Below are 23,277 nucleotides of genomic sequence, written 5' to 3'. Positions count from 1 at the left end.
TTCTAGAGGTTTCTTCCAGTTAATGAGGGAGTTCTCCACAGTTAAAAAAGTGCTGTTCATTGTGGGAACTGTTGAGTTTCTCTATACAAAATTCTTAAGGTCTTGACCTTCTATGTAAAGTTCTTCCACTCCATTCTTTGCAATTTCCCTCTTTAGCTTTTCTCGTTCGCTAACATACTTATTACAGTAAAGCATTACATGTTCCACTGACTCCTCAATTTGGCAGTAATTGCATAATCCTGTTGGATCTCCTCTTTGGTGCTCCTTTTTGCTGTCCTCACTGTGCTCACTTTCCGCTGTACAGCATAAAAGTGTCTCCCTGTGTGAGCTACATCCCAGCTATGTTGACATTCTTTAGTGCTTGCTGAGCCAATAAATCCACCCCATCATTGCCATTTATTCCTCTGTGTGCCAGTATCCAAATAAGTTACAATATTCATATTTTAAAATCTATACAGGGTTTCATATATCTCATCAACTAAATATTGCATACTGTGAGATGAAAAATACTTGAGCACAAATGGTGGATGTCTATCTTCAGAATGCCCCTGAAGATTTGTCCAGTAATTCATCATCAACTGTTTCCACCTGAGTGAAAAGGCATTTAACCCACCTCAACTTGAAGAGCAGACACAGGAGTTGTTTTGGTAGGACCCCAACAGAGTTTCTAAGCTTAAGCTTGCAAAACAACCGTAGTCTACCTAACAATAACCTATAGCATCTCAACAATGAATGGTAAGAGATCAGAACATAGGCTCAACATCAAAGGAGAACCCATGCAACGGTGTCAGGTGATCCTAACAAAAGAAAAGAAAAAGACTCCTATAAAGTTCCAAAGGTGATTTTTCATGCGTTCAAATACAAATTGTGACAGCATAAAGAAGACTGAGAAGACGAAGACACAGTAGATGGTGGTAATGCACCTTGATGTTGGTTATAAAATAAACCGAACAATGAAGAAGAAGAAGAAGAAGAAGAAGAAGAAGAAGAAGAAGAAGAAGAAGAAGAAGAAGAAGAAGAAGAAGAAACATGTTGGGAGAGTGGGGGAGAGTGCACTACTGCATTGGGTAGTGTGGAGGTGGCCATGTCATTAGGTCTGGGGAGTTGTGTTGCTGCTGTGCCGTGGACAGTGGCGCAGCCCTGGCTTTTCCCCTCGGTGTCAGCTGATTTGTGCTTTCATTTAGTAAATCGGAAGCAAAAAAAAAAATCAAAGGAAACATTATTAAAGAATGTCATCATAGCTGGGATGTAGCTCACACAGGGAGACACCTTTATGCAGTACAGCAGGAAGTTAGCACAGTGAGGACAGCAAAAAGGAGAAACAAAGAGGAGAACATTTCGACTACGATGAGGATGGTACAGGAGAGTCTCTAATTTTGGGGGGCAATAGCTCACAAATATTTAATCTGTTATACCCCGATTGCACAGTACCCAATAAAATGATCTAGATAAAACCTTAATGTGGGAAAAAACAGTGACAGTCAATATCAAGCCTGGGGACAGTCCTATAAAACAGACATACAGAACATCACAAGGTTGTAAAACAAGGCTAGCAAAATGTTTCATAAAATTGTGCCTTACCTTAAATTCATTAGAACCCAGACCCACACCGTTCTTACTGTCTTGATGACAAGTACTAACATGGGGAAAGGAAAATACACTGAATATCACAGTTATATAAGTATACATTCTTAATAATGTCAGGCGCAAAATTTACAATTATCGTCCCAACTCGTTTGTGTGCACACGCTGACTGGAGGAGATTACAGCGTGCCTACACACACACACACACACACACACACACACACACACACACACACACACACACACACGCACACACGCACACATACACACGCACGCACACACACGCACACACATACAGCTGTACTCTGGGGTCTATAGGGAGAAATGTGTTTTATGTTTGAGCAACGTTTTCTGTGTGTTCGCCTATGACGTGATACTGATTTCAAGTTAATAGACCTACACTAACTGTGTCCACCATCACATGGAAACAACACTGATAAAATAAATGAAGAAAATAAATAAATAAAAGAAAATATGAATTTGGAATATACCCAAAAATAATATTCAGACTGATTAAATTATTCCGTTTTAGGAACAGTCGGGCTTTTATTTTGAATCATATGGGCATCGCCATTACACGTTTAATAGAAACAACGCAGTATGTTTTATCATTTATATCAATCATTTCTTATTTGAACAACACTTTACTTTAAGTTTGTTTTCCCCTCGTGTTCTCACCTCAGCTCACGTTGTTGTTCCCGACGTGAAGAGTGTGAAGAGTTCAGGCTGAGTGTGACGTTACGAGCTGTCTTCTTGAAGAGTTTAAAACAACGAATCAAACTCTTCATGTCACGTAACTCTTTGTACTCAATGACTTACGCTGAAGTGAAGTGTTGAAACTTTCCTCCACAGTGTAGGATTTCTGAGCGCGACCAGCGTCGCTATGGTAACCACTGTAGTCCAGGAAGTGAGCAGTGGCGCTGCCCTCACGTCTGCTGCTGCTGCTGCTGCTACAGTTTATGGCTATATAACATTTGTATGAATGTCAAATTGTACAAGTCACACAGAGTGAACAATAAAATAAGGTATTGGTGCACATACACAGGAGTTTTTATGACATCCCATTCTATAGCCATAGTTATAAATATGGAGTCTGTGGGAATTTTTGCCCATTCATCCAGAAGAGCATTTGTCAGGTCAGACACTGATGTTGGAGGAGAGGGCCTGGCTCGCAATCTCTGTTCTAGTTCATCCCAAATGTGTTGGATGTGGTTGAGGTCAGGGCTCTCTGCGGGCCAGTCAAGTTCTTCCACATCAAACTCACCCAACCCTGCCTTTATGGACCTTGCTTTGTGCACTGGGGCAGAGTCATGCTGGAACAGAAAAGGGCCTTCCCCAAACTGTTCCCACAAAGTTGGAAGCATAGAATTGTACAAAATGTCTTGGTAAGCTGAAGCATTAAGATTTCCCATCACTGGAACTAAGGGGCCTAGTCCAACCAATGGCAAAGACTGAATGAAACACCTGAATTCGATGTCTAAGAGGTGTGTCCCAATACTGTTGTCATCAGCAGATGACAGTATGAATATACAGAATGAAATTATTGCAGATACATGATATTAAATTTGCACAAACAGATTATTGCACAGTTAAATTAGTTGAAAACCTGAGTGACATATGCATGGTACATGTGCATGCAACTATGGAATTAATTAATTTATGATATACTTTATAAGTTGCCTGTAACAGATGCAGAGATGTGATGCCCAGGTACAGTTTAGCCTGAATGACCTTCACACTATTTGATTTATTTTCATAATACACCCGACATGTTTTATTTGTATAATGATTCATTACAATCAGCATTATACCATTACACTCTGAAGGTATGTAGATTTATTAATTTATGTTTATTGAAGCTACAGAACTTGGGACTTAGGAGGTGCTAGGCTGAATGAATAGGCTCTATTTTCTGAGAATAGTGTATATGAGATGTTGCACTGATAGACCAATAATCTGCAACAACTGACAGTAATACAAAATATAAAACAATAACTAATACACCTGATTTATTGGGAACCGACTCTTCAAATACATTTTCAAAAGTAACCACACGAAGAAAACAAAAGCCTCATACGTATATATAGCCAAACATCTACACAGACAAATAAAGCAGAATGAGAAATGTCTGTATGTGCAATAAACCTTGAGAGAGACCTGGATAATTTATGGGCCATGTGTTCAGTTTAGATGAACATCACATTCAGGAGCTCGTGGTGAAGACAAACGAGCTCACAGGTCGTATTCAGTCACAGTGGGAGACCACAGGTGTAAATAGTAAAATGAATGGTGGCTGGATTCCATTTAGCTGCTTCAGTTTCAGGGTCCTGGCATTTTTCCTGCTGCCTCACACTCACTGGGACACGTGTACTGAACAGAGCCATTGTTAGTGGCACCTGTGCTTTTCCATGTGTTTAAAAGTTCTGCTGTGAATGTTACATCAGGGACAAAGCAAGTTGCGTAATGTGTGAAAAGGCATTTTACTCCTTCATACAAACTCTGGGGTAAAAAGTCCAGAAACACAAAGCTGCACAGCCTATTAGGCTCTTGGGCATCAGGTCAAACCCCAGTGAATGACAACAGTTTGTACACCTGGTTGTAGTTATGCTCAGGCAGTATGGGACCGTTACATGGTGTGTGTGCGTTACTGACTCAGTGGGACCCCTGCTTTTGGATTTTGGGGGCAGTGCAACATTCAAATGTGCTTTAACACACGCCTCCTCCGTTCAGCTCCAGCAGTGTGCAGACTGAGGGCTGCAGCAGAGAGGAGCAGGACGCACACTCAGGATGCTCTGACAACTGACGCTCCTGGAGGTTTGTGGAAATATGATGTTGCCCGGTGGAAATGATGGATGCAACAGACTCCAGTGACCCGTACAGCCGCCCGGCGCGCAGGACGCAATGGATAGTCAGCACCCTGGCTTACCATTACGGACTGGACCGGGGAGTGGAGAACGAGATCATAGTGCTGGCCACCGGCCTGGATCAGTACCTGCAGGAGATCTTCCATCATATGGACTATCAGGGGGGAGGCAGGATCCCCGTGGAGGACTTCAACATCCTGTGTGAGCTCCTGGGACTGAACAAAGACTCGGAGGACTCGGAGTGCGCCGGAGTTTTGGACAGTTTACCCAACGAGCTCACCTTCAGGCACTTCCACGCCAAACTGTGCGGACACTTCAGCACCAAGGCGGGGTGTCACTACGAGAACGGCCGGCTGCTGGTCGGGAAGGACAGCGAGCACATCGAGACTCAGATCCGCCTCAGGAGCCCCCTGAAGCGGCAGAAGAAGCTGCTGTGTGTGGGTGCGAGCGGCGGCTCCTGTCCCTCCGAGGAGGGGCGGCACGCCTCCGGCTGCAGGGTCGGCTCCTGCACCAAGGAGTGCTACGAGGAGATAGTAGCCCTGGAGGAGGCCGAGGACCGGATTAGCAAACTGGAGGACGAGAATGCAAGTTTGAGGGAGCTGATCGAGGACATGAGAGCTGCACTCCAGAGCAGTGATGCCCGCTGCTTGGCCCTGCAGGTGAGACAGTGCGGGGTGTGTTGCAGCAGGAGGCGAAAAAAGGGGGAATAAGAAGTTTACTCTGTAATCTATATCTAAGAAGAGGAGGGTTAAAATCACACAAAAAACTATTTACATGTTCTCCTCTTAATTTGGGTCTTTCAAGCCACCTACAAAACGTTAATCTACATCATTAAGCCTTATAGTAGTCCTTGTATCTGGGAACATGGCTCCCTATGGCCAACCTACTCTGATAGACATACTCTGGCTTTGGGCCCCAAGACAACCTGTCACCAACTGCCTCAGAGTGTTATTAAAGGGTTATAACTAAGCTATAAAGCATTCGTGAATGATTTACAACTATGAACATAGTCATTAGTTACAAGTTATAAACCCTTTGTAACTGGTGCCTCATTCATAAGTTGTACCAAGGTTTCTCAGTGTCTAACAAGGCCAAAAGTAAAACGACTTTCGGGATTCTAAATGCTCATCACTCAATTATGAAATATCAATAAAAAAGTGAATCTGTTAAAAAGATAATTTGTTGTTGGTCCTGCTTCCCTTAACAGGAGGGTAAGTGGCCCAATGGTCCATTCCAAGAGCCCACTAAATGACAGGAAAAGTCATTCAATAGAATCTTGATATGGAACCTTTAATTTTTGTTCTCAATTGTGACTAAGATTGATAGATAGCAGGACATTTTACCATATACAGATCAACTTGTCAGTGCTCTCTTGGGGACAAACTGCTGTCTGTAATAGAGACACCTTTTCGTAAATGAACCCATAACTAGATGGTATTTCTGTAATGGCGTTTCGTACATTCAGTCAATGTCATTCTGGAGGAAGGTAAACACCAGCTACATGGATTTTACCAACTTACCATTCCATGGCTTCTAACTCATCAAGTGATTATTAATAACTCAATACATTTTCTAACTAAGACCTGATTCATTAGAGAGTGAGAATCTCATGATCTGTTATTGAATAACCAGCAAGGCCATTTTTATACAATTTATTATACACATAGCTCAAGTTAGGACATCAATTAATCATTCTTTAACCATTATTAAAGCATCTGTTACAACAAGTACTTCCAAAAACAAATTTATAATATTACATTTTATAATTATACATATTACATATTACAGCTGCAGAATTGATGGTCTAGAAGAAAGTGAGACATCCAATATCTGCGACAACAATAGATATTTAGCACTTGGCTTGTCAAGCATGCATTAATTAAGCCTTTGTTTTTTTTTTACAATTTATAAAACTTTAACAGGAGGAGGTGCCAATGTTGCAGCAGCTTAGTCACATTTCAGTAATTTCAGGGAATATTTTGATCTAGTTTCTTCAGGTCACCTGTTCCTCTTCTCCTCAGGTAGGACTATGGAAGAGTCACTCCAAACACAAACCAGAGGACGGCTGTTTTGTTGCCCACCAGAAACAAGTTGCCCTTGCGAGCAACGGCAGCCTGAAAAGTAGCACCTACAGCAACCTTAAGAGCCTGCAGAACATCATCCACGAGATCGAACTGCTGCAGAACTCCAGAGACCGACAGGCTGAGGAAGCCCTGTTGTGTAATCACAGACTGGAGCAGGAGCTGTGGAGCTCCAAAGAGACTGTCGCTGCTCTGGAGGACTGCAACCGAGCTCTGAAGAGGGAGCAGGTGGGCATGAGGCGGAAGGTCGAGGAGGCCAGGCAGGCGCTTCTCAGTGGACTGGGTAAAGTGAAGGATCTGGAGGCCAAGGCCAATCACGTGCCAGTGCTGCAGAGACACATCCTCCAGCTGGAGTCAGAGCTCCTCTACTACAGGTAAAAACTGTGGAAACTCTGTATCATGTAGTATTTACTACCATCAAAACACTATAAGCTACTGCGTACACTGATCAGTCACAGCATTAAAACCAGTAACTGGTTTCAGATGGCACAATACCAGACCAATCTGAATCACTTAACAAATCAGAGATCTGGTTTGGGATTCAGAGCCTGAAACAGGTTAATGCTTGAGCCACAGCCTAACCATGAAGCATTAGGTTTGCTTCACATAAAGCGTTTGTCTAACAGCGTTTGAAACCTTTGATTTGAGGCTGTGTGTGACGCACTATCTTTTTAACTTCAAGAAACATACACTATGCAGCGACTGGCCAGGTTTTTGGATGTGTGAAATTGAGAAATGTTTAACCACCAATGTTTCTTTTTCATTTTTCTCACTGATCCTTTCATCACTTCTAGTGTGTAGGAGTTCAGCTGCAGTAAATGCAACAGCACCAGTTTCATTGAGTCCAAATGTCTGCTCTGCTGTTTCCATTTCTTCTATTATTCAATTCAAGACAACAGAGAAACAAAATTCTTGTGGTTGGATCAAGGAAGCAGTTTGTTCTGGGAGTGTTCTTTTCAAAGTAGTATTAATACTTTTGCATTTGTTTTGCATTTGCATTAGTTTTGTGAAACATACTGAAGTTTTAACTGGAGGACAGTAAGATCACGTCCTCTGTATTTTATCTGGGAATTATAGGAGAAACATTGTACAGCTAACACATAGCAATTGATCAGGAAATAGAATGAATTTTAAAATCCAAACAAGAAAACGTTGATTTTGTAAATGTTTTGGTGTCGGGTCAAACCTTTCAGCTGGTGGTGGTGTAGACATTGGTGTTGGGGGATCACAATCATATCCTAAAATCCTGGTTACAAAACTGCTGGAGTGAGATAGTTACAATGCTGCAACTGCAACATGCTGTTTTCTACTAACATTTTAACATTTATTCTTTTTAGATATATTTATATAGAAATAAAGATGTTTCTTAATATGGCTTTCCTGAATTTCGGTTTTGGGGCTTTAAAGCTTCAAACTCGTGGTAGGTTTGTGATAAGCCTGTTCTTCTTTTGACATATCTAGTGTTTGGGGTCATCTTTGCAAATGTAGAAGTTATCTCAGATGCTTAACTTATTTCAAAGGCTTGGTAGCGTACCTGAAAGTGTTATCCCTGGTAAATGGTCACATTTCACTGTTCCAGTGTTAGTGATGCAGCAAACTATCTCTAAAGTGTCAAATGTCATTGTCTGAGAAGAACTATTTCATCAGCTATTTGAGATTTTAGTGGTATTCGATGTATTCTAATAATAATGATAATAGCATTAGAATACTGATTTAGATGCTGATTAGCATGGCACTGGTAGAAGCTTCGAGGCATTTGGCTCAGCCTTAATATTATCTTGGCAACATGTTGATGCATCAAAAGAAATACTGACCCAAGGTCACAGACAGAGGGCATAGACGAGACGTAGACTTTTTTCCAAAGCTCTCCATTAGGTCCAGTCAGCTGTCTAAACTCTGAGCTAAACAATGTCTGGCTGTTCATTATGTCATGAAGAAGAAGGGCTTGCTTTGGCAGGTTACTGCATGAGGGAGGCCTTTGTGGCCAGATGAACCATAATGAATTATAATTCTTCCTAGAATAAAATGGCTCTGTTTACCTCTGGCTTCATGCCTGGAAAACTCTGCTATGCTTTTTATGATGCCTTGATGTGGTTTACTATTCCAATTTTCAGCCTTGTTGTGTTTTAGTTTATTTAACAGGCATCGTGTGTGGCAGGTCGGTGCTGCCTGAGCGCCGCTACTGTTGGGAACTATTCATTTTGGTGGAAGTAAGGGTGTAATTGGACTTTTAAATGTTCAATGTTTATCTCTGTGTCTGTTGTCCCAGTTCCAACCATATAATCAGTGTCTGCAGGTCTGGTTTTCTTAGATAGCAGATGTCTTTAAATGGTGAAAACATCAACATAATGCTAAGACACAGTCAACCGGACCTACGTGATTAAAGTCCCCACTACTACCTGCTTTTAGGTGGTTCAAAATAAGAAATCTAGCGGCCACAATACCCCCTCCTTTTACCCTAAACTCCACTAATCTATGCAGACTGCGTAGCAAAGTCTTTTCACTGCCCTTCCATTGATGCCCTAATGGTAAATAATTCCACACTAGAAAGGCTCGGACTTGTCAAGAGAGAGCTCCATTGAGTGAGAGGCTCAACAGACTGGCCATTCTCATCAATCTCCGCTCACTTCTTTCACTCCGCACCCCAACTGAACAATACCACATAGGCACCCCCGTCCTATGGATCTTAGCAACTGAGCTCCATGTATATAAAGCCTCAATGCTTGCTCAGTCACAACTCATCCTGTGGCACAGGAGAGGGAGAGGTGCCGGTTTAACCCTTGCCCTTTACATTTTTGAGGAGATAAATTTCTGTCTTTTTTTCATATTTTACTTCTTGCTCCTAATATGTTGAATTATCTTAAAATTAAGTCATTAATCTTTCAACTTGCAGTCTCTCTATCAGACGTCGCATATCATACGTGGCAGGTTTAGAGATGCAGCACTCTGTCTGGGGGACTGTTGAAATGAGTGGCCGTAACATTATCTCTGTGGTTTATTCTTAAACTGCTGTGACAAGTAATGAGATTAGCTCTCAGTGGTAGAGAATTACAGGGCCGGGGGGGTTGATATGTGGCACTGCTTCTGTTCCATGGATTCCACATGGAGATCAGAATAATGGAGAAAGTGCTGATGCATCCATATGATGTTGAAAGCACAACAAGTTCTTGAACAGAAACAATAGGTTGTTTCCTTCTACTAGGAACATCTGCTGAAAAAGATGCACAGAGTGTGGCCGAGTTTCGTCCCCATGGTTACAATAATAGGCAAGCAGAGTAAACCAGTGGCTGTGTACCAGTAGCCGCATACCAGTCAGTGGTGGTGTACCGGACCATCGTCATCATTGTAATGATAATAAAAACATGGTTTTCACTTATGGAATTGTTACAGTTTGGTTGGGTTTCAGCACAAAAACTACTTCTTGAAGTTAAGGGAGGTTGTCATGGTTATAATAATAAATTACTCATCCAGGTATGGTCACGGTCATGAAAAACACAGACGACACCGACTCGACCTCCTCACTACGTGGACTTTGTCGCTCGATTTAAAATGTCACCTGACATTCTCCTTTCTTCCCGTCATAATTAGTATGGCCATTAGAGGTCACATAACAAAAAACGTAAATTTGTAATCTCTGGAAGCACTTAGTTTGAGCCCTAACAACATTTGCCAACCATGCTATATTGGCTGAATGTAATGTTATGTGTAATAAACAAACCATCTTTATATGGAACCGTTAATTTTTGTTCTTAATTGTGACTAAGATTGATAGATAGCAGGACATTTTACCATATAAAGATCAACTTGTCAGCGCTCTCTTGGAGACAAACTGCTGTGTGTAATAGGGACACCTTTTCTAAATGAACCCATAACTAGTTTAGTATTTCTGTAATGCCATTTCTTACTTATCACCCTGATAAAAATATCTACAAAAAGCTAATAATACTTAATAGCCTGGTTGATGTCTTGGATAATATAAAGTTATTAGCTATCTCCTATTAGCTTGTTTTAAGACTGGAAATAATGCCTGGCTCGTTCCAAAAGTAACAAAACCCATCTCTTGCACATTTACAGCTCACAAATAAAGGCTTTATGTCTTGTTTTTGAAATATGAAGTGCTGATTAATAAGTTGAAGAGGCAGATTTTGTTAGTTTTGCACATAGGCGGGCTAACTGTGTCCAATCCAGTCTCTGTGATATACTAAGGTAACAGTTTTATACAGACATATGCTGAGCCATTAGATGGGCTCTCATCTAAGTCTCAACAATTAGAATAATACATAAAATATTTTTTTTTCCTGAAATGTGGAACTGTTCCTATAACATGTTATTCGCATCTTAATTTCGTTTCCTTCCCTTCCCTCTGTACTTTTTTGTGGACGTTCATTTCTCTCATCTAGAAAATCCCCTTTCCACTTTCCATCAACATCCCAGCAGACGCTTAAAAAATGTGGTCATCAGTATGAAACTTAAGATGTGTGGGTGTTGTTGCATAACGTCTGTGATTTCTTTGGATTGCATGAGAACCGAGTGCAGGCTAAAGTTTAGATGGGAGCTGTGCCTTATATTGGAGTTGATTGGCACAGAAAAGTTTGTCTCAAATGTGATCATCTAAAAATGTCATTTGTAGCTCTGGTGTTTTTAAGTTCCAGAAGGTAAAAGTGAGTAGAAATGGGTCACTGTAACCTTTGTAAGCTCTGTGATGGCCAGAGGGATTAGACAATAGGAAACACTGCATGAGGAACAAAAAGAAAAGAGGGGGAGGACAGCATACCATCTGGAGGAAGAAGCAAACACTCAACTGTTTGTTCATGAAATGACATCCATGCTTCACATGGACCACAAGAGATGAATGGTTTCATTCAGTTTTCTATCTTTTTTTTTCGCCCCCAAAAAAAACATATAGAGTGGAGATACATATCTCTCACTGAAATGAAGTTTAGTCATCTTTCATCCAGACTTTCTTCAGTTTGATGATCCTCTTGAGTCCAGGTGTCTCAGTGTATAGTCCAAGGATTTCTAGAGAGCGTACCTAAGCACATGTGTCCACAGTGTGCAATTTTAAAGCTCACTTTTTGTTTTAGTGTTACGCCTGCAGACTTCTTCTCTGTATGCCTCTAACCCCTGGCCCTCCGAAGACAGGCCCCAGGGGAGGCATAATCTCCCAGCCTTTTCATGCTCTCTGCATGGCGCCTGAGAGTGAAGGCAAGAGGAGGGTCTAGCAGACCATTTATCTGCCTCTGCACAAGAGCTGCGCCATTGTGTGGAGCAGGTGCTGCATCGGCATTCCTGCCCATTAAATAATGTGGAAAGGACACACTCTTGGGATGTGTGGGACCCGTGGCGTTGTGCTGCTGCCGCCTTACTGTTGTTCTTGAACGGCCTTCAAGAACTCAAACTGCCAAGTGGATTCATTTTCACATTGGACCACTGCCCCACTCTCCCTCCCTCTGGTTAGGAGGTATGCTGACATCAGCAGAAATACATCACACACAAAATATCTTATAAACCTATGCCACCCACCCTTGTTGGACTTTTCTCCCTGTTTATTTCCCTCTACTTTTAATACCCTCATTTGTTTGACTTTGGGGGGATCTTTGCACTGCATTGCTTGCTTAGGCAGAGCTTTACCACCCTCTGTAAATGTTACAGGCATTGGTTTCTGGCTCAAGTCTAATGCTAAACAGTAATCACATCCCTGAAGCTGCTTTATTTGTATCCCAGAAACCAGCTCATTGTACGAGTGCGACTTCAGAAGACTTGATTAATATCCATCAGCTATGTAAACACGACCCCTCACCCGTCTCCGTCATGCTGCAGGGCACCAACAAGCGCTGAACTTTAAGTTCAAGCTCAAGTTTACAGCAGCCCCTCATTTTTAACCTCTGCAGAGAAAGGAGACTGTCAGTGACCGATGACACCTGAAAGAGGAAACTGCTCTTCGGGGAGTGGAGGTGGGGAGCACTGACGGGGGGGGGGGTATGTTGATGGAAAGTTCACTTCAGTGTTGCACTGAGATAAACACAGGGAGGACTCTGGGTGTCCTGGCTGTAACAACAAACAGCTGGAGTAAGCCCCCCCCCCCCCCCCCCCCCCCCCCCCCCCCCCCCCCCCCCCTCCCCCACAGGCCAAAAGAACATCTTTAGACTTTTGCTAATAGGGTAGAAAACAGGATCCTATTAATTAGCAATGCCCTGACATAGCACAATAGAGCTCTTCATGTACACTTCTACTCCTACTGTGTGCCTTTAGGGAGGTTGTAAAAATTAGGCCTCCATTATATAGACTACAAAATGCATCCACATATTTAACTATGCCACTAGTGCACTTTCTTTGCCAAGAGCTTAAATCTCCTGCTTGTTATGTACGTAGCTAATTGTTAGATGTTTCTTTCCTTCATTGCAAAGAATATTGTAATATACAGTCACAGTGACAGTGACATATATGCTATAATAGAATTTCCCTGTATAGTGTTAGGATTTACTTCAGACTTTTTATGTTATTCTAAGCTCGTTCCAAGTCCCAATTCAATTTTGGCCAAGGATAAGTCAAGAGGTGCCTTTGAAACATGTGATATGAAGAAACCAGAGGGGAAAGCCATATATTCAGTTCAGGAAATGTTAAATTGATTAACTGTCTGATCCACTTGTTCAGTACTTACTCGAAAGCTATAAGGTCTGTTTCAAGTTTCCAGCAAGATTTGTATGGCCAAAGTCTGCCTTCAAGTACACCTTAGACTATAACTTTACTATTCTCTATTCTATAAATGGGACTAAGGGCAAATAGCCAAATGTTCAGAAATTGAAATTTCTTTGGCCAACTCAGGCCAGAAGATCTACATCAAGTTTGAGTGAGTAATTGATCACCCACCAGTCCAGTATACACAGAGTAACATTATCATTTTGTTGAAGTCATCCACCTACAGTACATGTAAGTACTTGTAAGTCTTTGGCTTTTGGTCCCCAAGAACAGCTGAGAAAAATATTTTAGCTGCCTGTCATTCAACTTTCTTCTAAGTCTCTAACTTATAGTTAGCTCTGTTGACTGGGTGGTGCCTTTTATCATGATTATTTTCACTCTCTGAAAATATCTGCTTCTCTGCTGCAACAAATACATTTCAAAGCTGTAACCTAACTATTGTCCTTTAAACATGCTTTAAAACCAAAAGAATGATCTAACATAGGCTAAACAACTCATGGTAGTATTCACCTAGATTCATTTGTTGTTTCCACTCTCCTTTTGGCTTTGTTTTGGTCTTTGTCAACTCCTCAGAAGAAATGTTTTGCTGCTAAATGCTACATTAGCTAGTTGCTAAATATATCTAGCTGTAATTTGATGCTTGGCCGAGAGTTTACATTGTATTTATCAGAGCTTTTCAGTGGAAACACCTGACTTCACATTCATAATATTACTTCCTGTTTGGCAATTTCTCCACAAAGTAAAAGCACAATGTGTTTTTTTGCAGCAATGCTTTACAGCAAACTAAATTACAGAGCTTTTATTTAGAAACGTTGTGCACATCTGAAGTCTGAACATTGTGTCATTTGACAGAGCTCTGAAATAGCCGACACGAATGTATGAAAAATAACAGCATTTCAGTAAATCATTCAAACTTAATATAAGTCACACACATGGACAGCAATAGCGAGTATAAAAGCTTCATTCCAGATAAACCAGGTAGGATGAACACAACGTTTTCTAACTTCACTCTGCACCATTGAGTGTTTATAAAAAGCTCTGCACACAACATCCAGCTTACAAACAATAAAAAGACAGTATATTGAGTATATATTTGAAGAGAACTCATTAATGACAACTTGGGAATAATGAAGTAGCTCTGGAGCATTAACACAGGTCAAGGGAACAACCCATTCTTAAGAGGCAGGTTTAAAACGGACACTACACTAGTTAGATCACATTTTAATAAAAAAAACATTTGTTGATCTCAGCCATCTAATATAACTTGATGTATGTATTCTGAATGGAAATTTTATCACTAGATGCTAAAATGTTTTTAATTGGTGCATAGACTATATATACAAAATTTACCATAATGGTTTATTCTGGCACACAATCTGACATGACTCCCTAATTGTTACCCACTCAAATGCAAAAGCATCTATGTTTACACTCATATGACACTGTGAAGTCTGCAGTCTAGAATACTTTCTCTCTGCCTCAGCAAAATAAGTAAATTAATCAATACTTTTTATTTTGGCAGGTCAAACTCATCCCATGCTGTTTTGTCATTTGCTGCATTGGCAAGAACTATGATCCCTGTCTAATGAAAAGCTGATCAAATTGTGTCTATGTCTGCTGCATCCCACAATCCAACCACTACCCAGGATGTCTGGCTGGACTTCTTTCAGTAGTCTCTGCTCATCCAGTCAGAATTCCCATACTCAGCACCACCGCCCCAACACTAGAGCGTAGCTCATCACTGTCAAACCATGTAATTGGAAACCCACTTTAAACAGTTTAAATCTCAACCACAGTCAAATACTAAGTCGAACAAATTTTTGTGTGATAGTTAGTAGGTCATTCATTTGACTATAACCTCAAAAGTGAGACTGTTTGTGGGAGTCTTTTCTTTTTGTTTCTAAAGACACAAAGTCGTTTTTACATGTCAAAAGCCCGGGCGAGAAGCTGCGGCCTTGCCACAGTATTCGCCGGACACAGGCTGCAGCCTCCCTGCAGCCACTGTCAATTAAAGTGCAATTAGTCACACCGAAAGCCTGCGTTTGGAAAAGCCCTCAACCAGTTCATTCCAGAGTCTGAGCGTTTCCTCAGCAACCAGGAAAGTTTTGTGTGTTCATGCCCATACATTAGTTTCATGTCCAACTGCAGCTGCTGGCCAACATGAACTAACTCTGTCTCTCCTCCACCACGGCCCCCACTAATTTAAACATGACTCTCTGATTGATTGCCTGAAATCATGCGGCAATTATTGACCGTCAGTGTGGTCAGTCGTTTCTCCCCACACAGAAATATAAAGTAGTACACAGATGCAGCGTATATAATGTTGTCTTACAGCATAGTCTGCCTCGTGCCAACAGGATATAAGCATGAGCGCTCCTCGACTTTTTCTTTTTTTTTCAGCGAGTCAGGCTGTTGAAAACCTTTTCAAGATTTTCTCTCTCTTTTTTTTCTTTCCTTCAGCAAGACATCATCATCTGGAAACACTTAGTCTGTGATTTACCAAGGCCCCCTATCGGATTTCCCCGCAACACAAAAGAGCAGACAGCAGGAGAAACCTAGAAAATCCAAACCATTGCAGAACGATTGATCCGACCAAACTATAGTCTCGGACTTGTGTTAGGCACAAATAAGACACATGACATATAGATACATGTTACACATCTTTTCATCTGAAGATTAAAACAGTTGCAACAGAGCTTAGAAAACTCTTCATGCATTAAAAAATTGTTTCGCTCTAACTTTTGTTCCATCCAGTGTTTTAACATCACATCTTATACTCTAACTCCTGCACACTGAGAGCGCCTTTCTACCACTGACCCACTTTACTGTAAAATGCCTCAAAGATACAATGTCTGGCTTCAATTACCCCACCCAGATTTGGCATACAACATCAGAGGCCTCTATAAAATTATCATGGTGGTTGTAGATGTGGCTTAATACATACTGCCTTGTGTTACTTGATATGTTCTCTTTGATGTTGGAAATTGGTTTGGACTGAACTTTTCTCATCTGTGCAAATTTGAAGAGCAGTTTTAGCCGCTTGGTCAGTGCCAGTTTATGTAGCAGAGGGATTTGCAGAAGCCCAGGCGGGGTCATGTATTCACAGAGAACCTGCAGTCAAACAGCCATGTTGAACAGACACTGCTCCCTTTCAGGTCAGAGGTGTCAAAACTACAACTCCCAGGCTGCACCGGGGCAGAGCAGCAGCTGAGCGTTGGCAGCAGCAGGCCGGGCCAGAGATGCTGCCCGGATTCGCAACACGACCGCTGTTCCCCGACAGGGCGCGCTGTGACGACGCCTGACAAAAGTAAGATGTCTTTTTGCTAAAGACATAGAATGCATCGCTAATGTCCCTTTAGTGCATATGGAAGATTAGTAGAAAGTCCATGATAAGCATTCATGCACTTTACCAACTAATCCCATTTACTCAAACTCCTGATAACTTTCCCAGCTTTTGGAGCAATAGGCCTACAGGTGTGGCTATGGGGGTTAAGTGCATTACATGATGAATCAGAAGGTTCATTTCCCTCCTAACAATTTTCACTTGCCCTTCTGATTCAGTGCTACTATAATGGTGATTGTTTTCTTGATGGTGTCTAGTGGAGGAGCAGCTGTTTCGATCGGTGGAGGGCCAGGCCGCCTCTGACGAGGAAGAGGACAAGTGGAGCAGGGATCAGCAGAAGCAGGTGGATGAGGTGAAGCGGATCTTGACCAGGCTGTCCTGCTGTGGAGACAGGTACAACACAACTGTCTCCTCACTCTATCTTAAAGCAGGGCACCAGCTCACTGCAACCCAGTCACACTCTAGTCTATAGACAGCTGGCACACTATAATTTCACACAATTAAACTGTGAAAAAACATAAAAGATATTTTTAAAGCTACGATAGTCTTGAAGGCAGAAGAAAAACGAGCTATTGTTGCTATAGCCAAGATGCTATGGCTGTTTTGTTTCCAAAACAATTGACTCACGGCAGGAGATCCACTAATATTCAACACATGTAGGAGTAAAGTTACAGCAGCAAAGGATAGAGCCACAGAGCGAAACAGTGACCGCCCACTTGTAGAACGGCTCTGGTTCAGGAAGTTAGTTTCCCATTTATTTTCTCCATTGATGTTTCAGAAAATCCTTATACAAAGAGTTTTAAGCCTGGAGTACGAGATAGATCGTGACCATAAAACATTTGAGAGGCACAAGACTGTGTATACAAACAATACTTTGAGAATGAAGGAACTACGGATCCCATAAACCGATTGCAAATGATGCCTGTTGTTGCAGCATGTTTGAAAGGGAAATCATTTTTGCTCTGTGGTACATGTAATGCTGATTAGCGGTCATTATTTTCTCGGTTTTGGTAAACATTTCCGTGGTAACAGGGAGCTCCACAAATCAAACGTCACACTTGAGGATCATGGGTAGTGTAGTACTTCGACTCCATACTACTCCCCGTCAGTTTTTGGTGATGAAACAGAGTCCAAACCACACCTAACCCGAACCCAGCCATCTGTTGTCAGTCTACTGGACCCACAATTGTAGGAATTGAAGAACCGTCCCTCCCGACGTAACCCTTAATTCTCCCTCACACCCTTCCTTGACCTCGTGTTGTTTTTCATGGAGGTCAAGAAAAAGTGTTTACGAAGGTTTTTCAACCATCATCTGATGATTTTATTTAAAGTAAAACTGAAACCACGCCTCTGTCCTTCTCTGGATTAACTTTATTTATACATAAAAAATGCCTATTTACTTATCCAGCAGACGTACAGCAACACTAGTGTTCACTGGGTGTCCCTGTCTCTGGCCACTTGACAGATGTAAATCTATTCATTATTGGTCTTTACCGACTCCTGGAATATCATCCAATAGATGTGAGACTCCTTTCAGCAGCCAGTTAAACACAGCAGTAAGTTATCTCAGGGCCCATTTTATATAGAAGAAGTCTATACAGTCCTCTTTGTAATGTTTGAAAAGAACACAGTGGGTTTGTCAGAAATTTCTTTGTGAAAGTGAAAAAGAACAGTTACCCTCTGCTGCTGAAAACAAGGCTGATGAAAGCGAACCACATAGTAAATGTGCCATAAAACCAAAGCAGTACAGTAAAAAGCTCCACAAAACTGCAGCACAGGGTGATAAATCTCTGTCTCTTTAAGCATTCACCTTCATGTTACACACATTTATTAGATGTATTGTTGATGATAAATGTGTGTAATAATAATAGGGAGCATTGAGTTTTCTCAATTTAATGCGGGCTCCTGTGTGCCAAGATGTATTTAAATGTTGTCTGTCACCAATCATGGAAAACAGCAATACACTGATGAAATAAATTTACCAAATAACAATGACAGAAATTATTTAACCATTAAACTGCTTTCTATAACTGTTATATGCCATGTTGTTGGGTGACGAGGGGTTGAAGCCTATTAAACGTCCATCACAGGGTTAACACATATAGACAAACAACCACATTCACACTCAGATTCACTCCCACAATAAAATAAAGTATCAAATATGGTATTTTTATGTGAAAGTCTGAAGGATTAACATCCAAAGCCAGGACTTGGTGTTGATGTTTAATCCACAACACGGAAAACATCTGAGACACATCTGAGACATTTCACACTAAAGCAAGAGACAAGCAACCATTTCAATAAGAACTAAATCCACCATAAATTGGCGTTGTTTTGTTGCTCAGACATTTGTCCAGTCCTGCCTGATAGTCTGTCTGTCTTCTGTCCCGTGATGTCGAGCAGGTGCGACGACAAGGCATTCAAGAAGCTGCTGTCCAACTTCGGGAGCTCGAGGAGCGAGGAGAGCTGCAGTGCTGTGCTGGAGCTGCTGGAGAGGGTGACCAGGCTGCACAAGCAGCTGGAGCAGAAGGAGAGCCAGGCAGAGATAGACATGGACCAGGTACAGACCTCCACTGACCCCCATCTCGCCAGGGTGGGCCACTGCTGCATGCTCTGCCCTGTTTTGTTGGATCTGTTTGCACTGAACTGTTCTGTGCTCTGCCTTGCTCCGCATCATAAGGCGTTCTGTGGCTGTGTGTATGGTGTTAAACTAGATTAGAGAGGACTGGCGACGGTTGTTATGAAAGTGGAGGCTTCAAAAGCAAAACCACAGCTCGTGGCTTGATCTTGCAGCTTCCACCTAACCAAACCACCAGCAGTGACTACAGAGCCTCCCTCTGTGTGTGTGTGTGTGTGTGTGTGTGTGTGTGTGTGTGTGTGTGTGTGAGCTAGCAGCTGTATCTCACTGGAGCTGACCACGGGAACACCCTTGCCCCCTCCTTGTCCTCCATGACACTGAAGAGCATCATAAATTAAAGCTCTCTTGTTACAGTCGAGTAGGATTTTCACAACACAGGAAGACAGGCGGAGGTTGACGTGATGTGTTTCCAGGACGTCTCAGCACTCAGAGAGGAAAAGTTAAAACTAAACAAAGTCGTGACTGTGAGGCTTTGTTTATGTGCAGGAAGTGTGGGGTGAGACATTTGTCCTTCAATGTGCTATGACGTAAAGGTGCAGGGCGGGGATTTCCAACATCTACATTGGATGTATTTACATTGTATTAAGATGTTTAGCAGACCTGCAAGGCAAAAAGGTTACATTTCCAAGAGTGACATATCCACCTGCTCTTAATCTTAATCTGCATTTTGTCTAAAAGGATACATTTGAAGATTTTCTGCTTTTTTTTTCTTTTTGCAACAAATCCCCCAAAAATACAAAAAAAATAACTTTTCACAGTCTTTCATTATTCAGTTTGTGTCCCTAAAGCCTGATATATCGTATGCCTCTGTGCCATTGAATGCAAACTGTGTTTAAAAACTATTAACAACACATCAGTGAGCCACACCATTGCACTGGGTGACACGTTGCTTCAATACTCTGATTACACTCTCTGTAGATGATTTTGACTCAATCCAAATGTGTATTAATCTGCCGAAGAAAATAGTCCGAAACAGTATATGTACACATGTATGTACACACACGCACACCACACAAACACACACACACACACACACACACACAGTTGTGTTGTCTCCATGAAGTAAGAAGATGTTACATTGACTTATATTGATTCCATACTTGCCTAACTGTAACCCTTACCCTAACATAACTCTTAAGTTAACCTAACCTTAAAAATGTTTGTCATTTTAAATGTTAATGATTTATGTAAGATGACTTTTGACAAACATGAGTAATACCTGGACCACACACACACACACACACACACACACACACACACACACACACACACACACACACACACACACACACACACACACACACACATACAAGCTATACATATTCTTTTAATCAATACCTGTAACAATTTATTGTAAAGACTATTATTCCAATCCCAGTCACATTTGTTTTTTAACTAATGCACTCATACATGGAATTTTCATTGTTACTTTTATTACGTTAAATGTGATGAACTATGGAAATGTTTCAAATGAATCTTTCAAGCTTTCTAGTTGAGATTTCAGTTAACATTGATACACTATCAATTTTAAAGGTCAATTCCTTCAATCAATCAATTCAATTTTATTTGTATAGCCCATATTGACAAATCACAGTTTGTCTCATAGGGCTTTAACAAGGTGTGACATCCTCTGCCCTTAACCCTCAACAGGAGTAAGGAAAAACTACTAAAAACCCTTTTAACAGGGTAAAAAGAAGGAAGAAACCTCAGAGAGAGCCACATGTGAGGATCCCTCTCCCAGGACGGACAGAAGTGCAATAGATGCCACGTGTAATGGAGAACATCAGAAAGTTAAGGGTATTTGCAGCATTGATTAGAATAAACACTTTGTAGCATAATGGAAGGTCAATGAATTGATGGATTATTGTCAGTAATGCTAAAGTATCTGAGGAGAGATATTATATATCAAGCAGTCTTGTTGTAATCATAGTCCACGGTCAGCAGCCACCACGATCAGGATCCACCATCACGAGCGGATGCCACTATAGTCCACAGTCATTGTCCACTGCCGCCATCAGGATCCACCATCAGCTGCCACCTCGATCCTGGTCCACCACCACTATCAGATTCCAACACAATACAGGATCCGCCATTATTATCCCTCTCTGATGTTGTCATGTCGGATAAACCATAGTATGAGACCTTAATCCATGCAGAAGGAGTTTATGTTCCCTGAGTTAGACGTGCTTGTGTTGTGTGTTTCAGATGAGGGATTCTTTGGTCCAGGAGCTCCAGCAGAAGGCCGAGGAGACCGAGCTGCTTCAGATGGAGCTGCAAATGTTGGAGACAGAGAGGGTTCGTCTGTCACTGGTGGAGGAGAAACTCGTGGACATTCTGCAGCTCCTCCAGCAGCTCAGAGACCTGGTTAGTCAGAGTAAATGAAACAAGTCGATTCTTAAATTATTGTTGAACTGAAGCCAAGGTTTTGTAATCTTCTGCACGTTTGGACCATGCTAAGGTCTAAACGTATTGTTTTGATTGTTAGCACAATGAAAAGTCTTGTAAACAGGAGGGAGAACATGATGTGAACTAAAACTCTTCGCTGAAACTCAAAGTAATGAAAATCATTTTGCAGAGTTGGCAACTGAGGGAATCCACCCACAATGCACTGGAGTTATTTTTCTGGTCAGTCAGATTGAAAGTATTCACCAGAACAAACCTCTGTACAGACATGAGTCTCTCCACATTGACCATGTTTGAGTTAACAAACACACGTCTTAGACATCACGTGGGTTTTTAACCATGTTTCTGTGATCTAACACTAACAGTGGGACAGTGATTATAGATGTGAGAGTAGTTCTGTTGTTGTAAGAGTCAGACTATCTGTTAATTGTCTGACAGCCGTCTGAGAGCCGCTCTCTCTCGTTTCAGAACGTCTCGCGAAGGTCTCTCGGGAAAATCTTGCTCAGCACTTTGGAGTCTTGCAGCGACCCACAACACGGTTAGTGGAGCTCACATGCCTAATAAAATCAATGTGAAATGTGATAATGAAAACTTACAGTGACTCGGGGCAGGGAATTAAATTATGTTCTCGTCTGTAACATGATTTCCACAGCGGTCACCATCTGCTGTTTTTATTGCACAGGGAAAGCCCACATTCTGGAGGTGCTCAACGCTCTCTACCATGAACTGGCTGCCTGCGAGATTCTGTCCACTGGTGGACCTCTGCAGCGAACACAGAGTCAGCAGTCTCTGAACGCTCTCATCATCTCCTGCTAGACAACACCGCCTCCTGCTGGGCCAGTCTGCTGCCAACAGCCTTTCTACGGGATACCAGAAGCTGTATCAGTGGTCAATAAACAGGCTGATTGATGTGTACAGTGTATTATTAGTGTATTATATTGTAGCTTATACTCCTGTCATCTATAAAGGGAAATTAGTCTAGAGAGATAATTATTGCAGTCAAGGGCTTTATTACTGCTAAAGTAAATTCTTGCTTTTTAAGAGCTTTTATTTCTTTCCTTATCCATAAAGATGTTTTTATTTTTCCACAAATAGTTCTGAATGTGAAAATGTTGAAATAAGCTAAACATTAAATAGGCATGAAGTTGTCTATGAAATGTATCAACCACCTGGAATGATAACATGTCAGATAACTTAAAGGAAGCTGCAGCTCAATGTACGTGCTTCATTCCTCTGCATATTAAGATTAAATATATCACACCTTTATAAGACTTTGTCATAACAAACATACAACGACAAAACATACCGAGTAATGCAGCCTGTGTCTGGCCAAATTTTGAGAAGCTATTGGTTTCAACCACTGGGAAGCCTCAGTGTTGTTTGATGGTGCATGTACATGAGTGATGCTGGGAAATACGTCTCCAGGATCATTTGTACATGCACAGCACATATGATATAATAAAACAGCTTTAGCTTGAAATCTTTCTGAAACATGAAACTTATGAGTTGGATCAGTTACATTGTCATTGCTGTCTTGCCTTGCACACAAAACCACTCACTGATGTCACTGACTCATGCCATTAAAGCCTTTCAGTTCTGCAGAACTTTTATTCATTTATTGATGTCTGTGAAAATGAATTGTGGAAGAGGAGAGGTGGTTGGAAA

The 23,277-nt window shown here is 41.5% G+C and overlaps 1 protein-coding gene across 1 annotated transcript; it reads left to right on the top strand.

Annotated features, from left to right (window-relative positions):
- Positions 1–4,264: 4,264 nt before the first annotated feature.
- efcc1 (EF-hand and coiled-coil domain containing 1) lies at positions 4,265–23,216 on the top strand. The gene is made up of 8 exons (XM_034586268.1): positions 4,265–5,107; positions 6,470–6,903; positions 16,384–16,535; positions 16,829–16,964; positions 18,975–19,131; positions 21,415–21,573; positions 22,081–22,150; positions 22,295–23,216. The coding sequence occupies exons 1-8, from the start codon at positions 4,430–4,432 to the stop codon at positions 22,426–22,428; spliced, it is 1,920 nt and encodes a 639-aa protein (XP_034442159.1). The 5' UTR covers positions 4,265–4,429; the 3' UTR covers positions 22,429–23,216.
- The last annotated feature ends 61 nt before the right edge of the window (positions 23,217–23,277 follow it).

Source organism: Hippoglossus hippoglossus, chromosome 5, assembly GCF_009819705.1.
Source record: "Hippoglossus hippoglossus isolate fHipHip1 chromosome 5, fHipHip1.pri, whole genome shotgun sequence".
In the NCBI taxonomy this organism is placed as follows: domain Eukaryota; kingdom Metazoa; phylum Chordata; class Actinopteri; order Pleuronectiformes; family Pleuronectidae; genus Hippoglossus; species Hippoglossus hippoglossus.
Note: the sequence above shows the minus strand (reverse complement) of the source record. Positions and strands in the feature narration are given on the sequence as shown.

Coding starts and splice junctions, on each gene's coding strand:
- efcc1 (XM_034586268.1), top strand. CDS start 4,430: ATGATGGATGCAACAGACTCCAGTGACCCGTACAGCCGCCCGGCGCGC. Junction 16,965..18,974: donor CTGTCCTGCTGTGGAGACAG/GTACAACACAAC, acceptor GATGTCGAGCAG/GTGCGACGACAAGGCATTCA. Junction 22,151..22,294: donor TTGCAGCGACCCACAACACG/GTTAGTGGAGCT, acceptor TTTATTGCACAG/GGAAAGCCCACATTCTGGAG.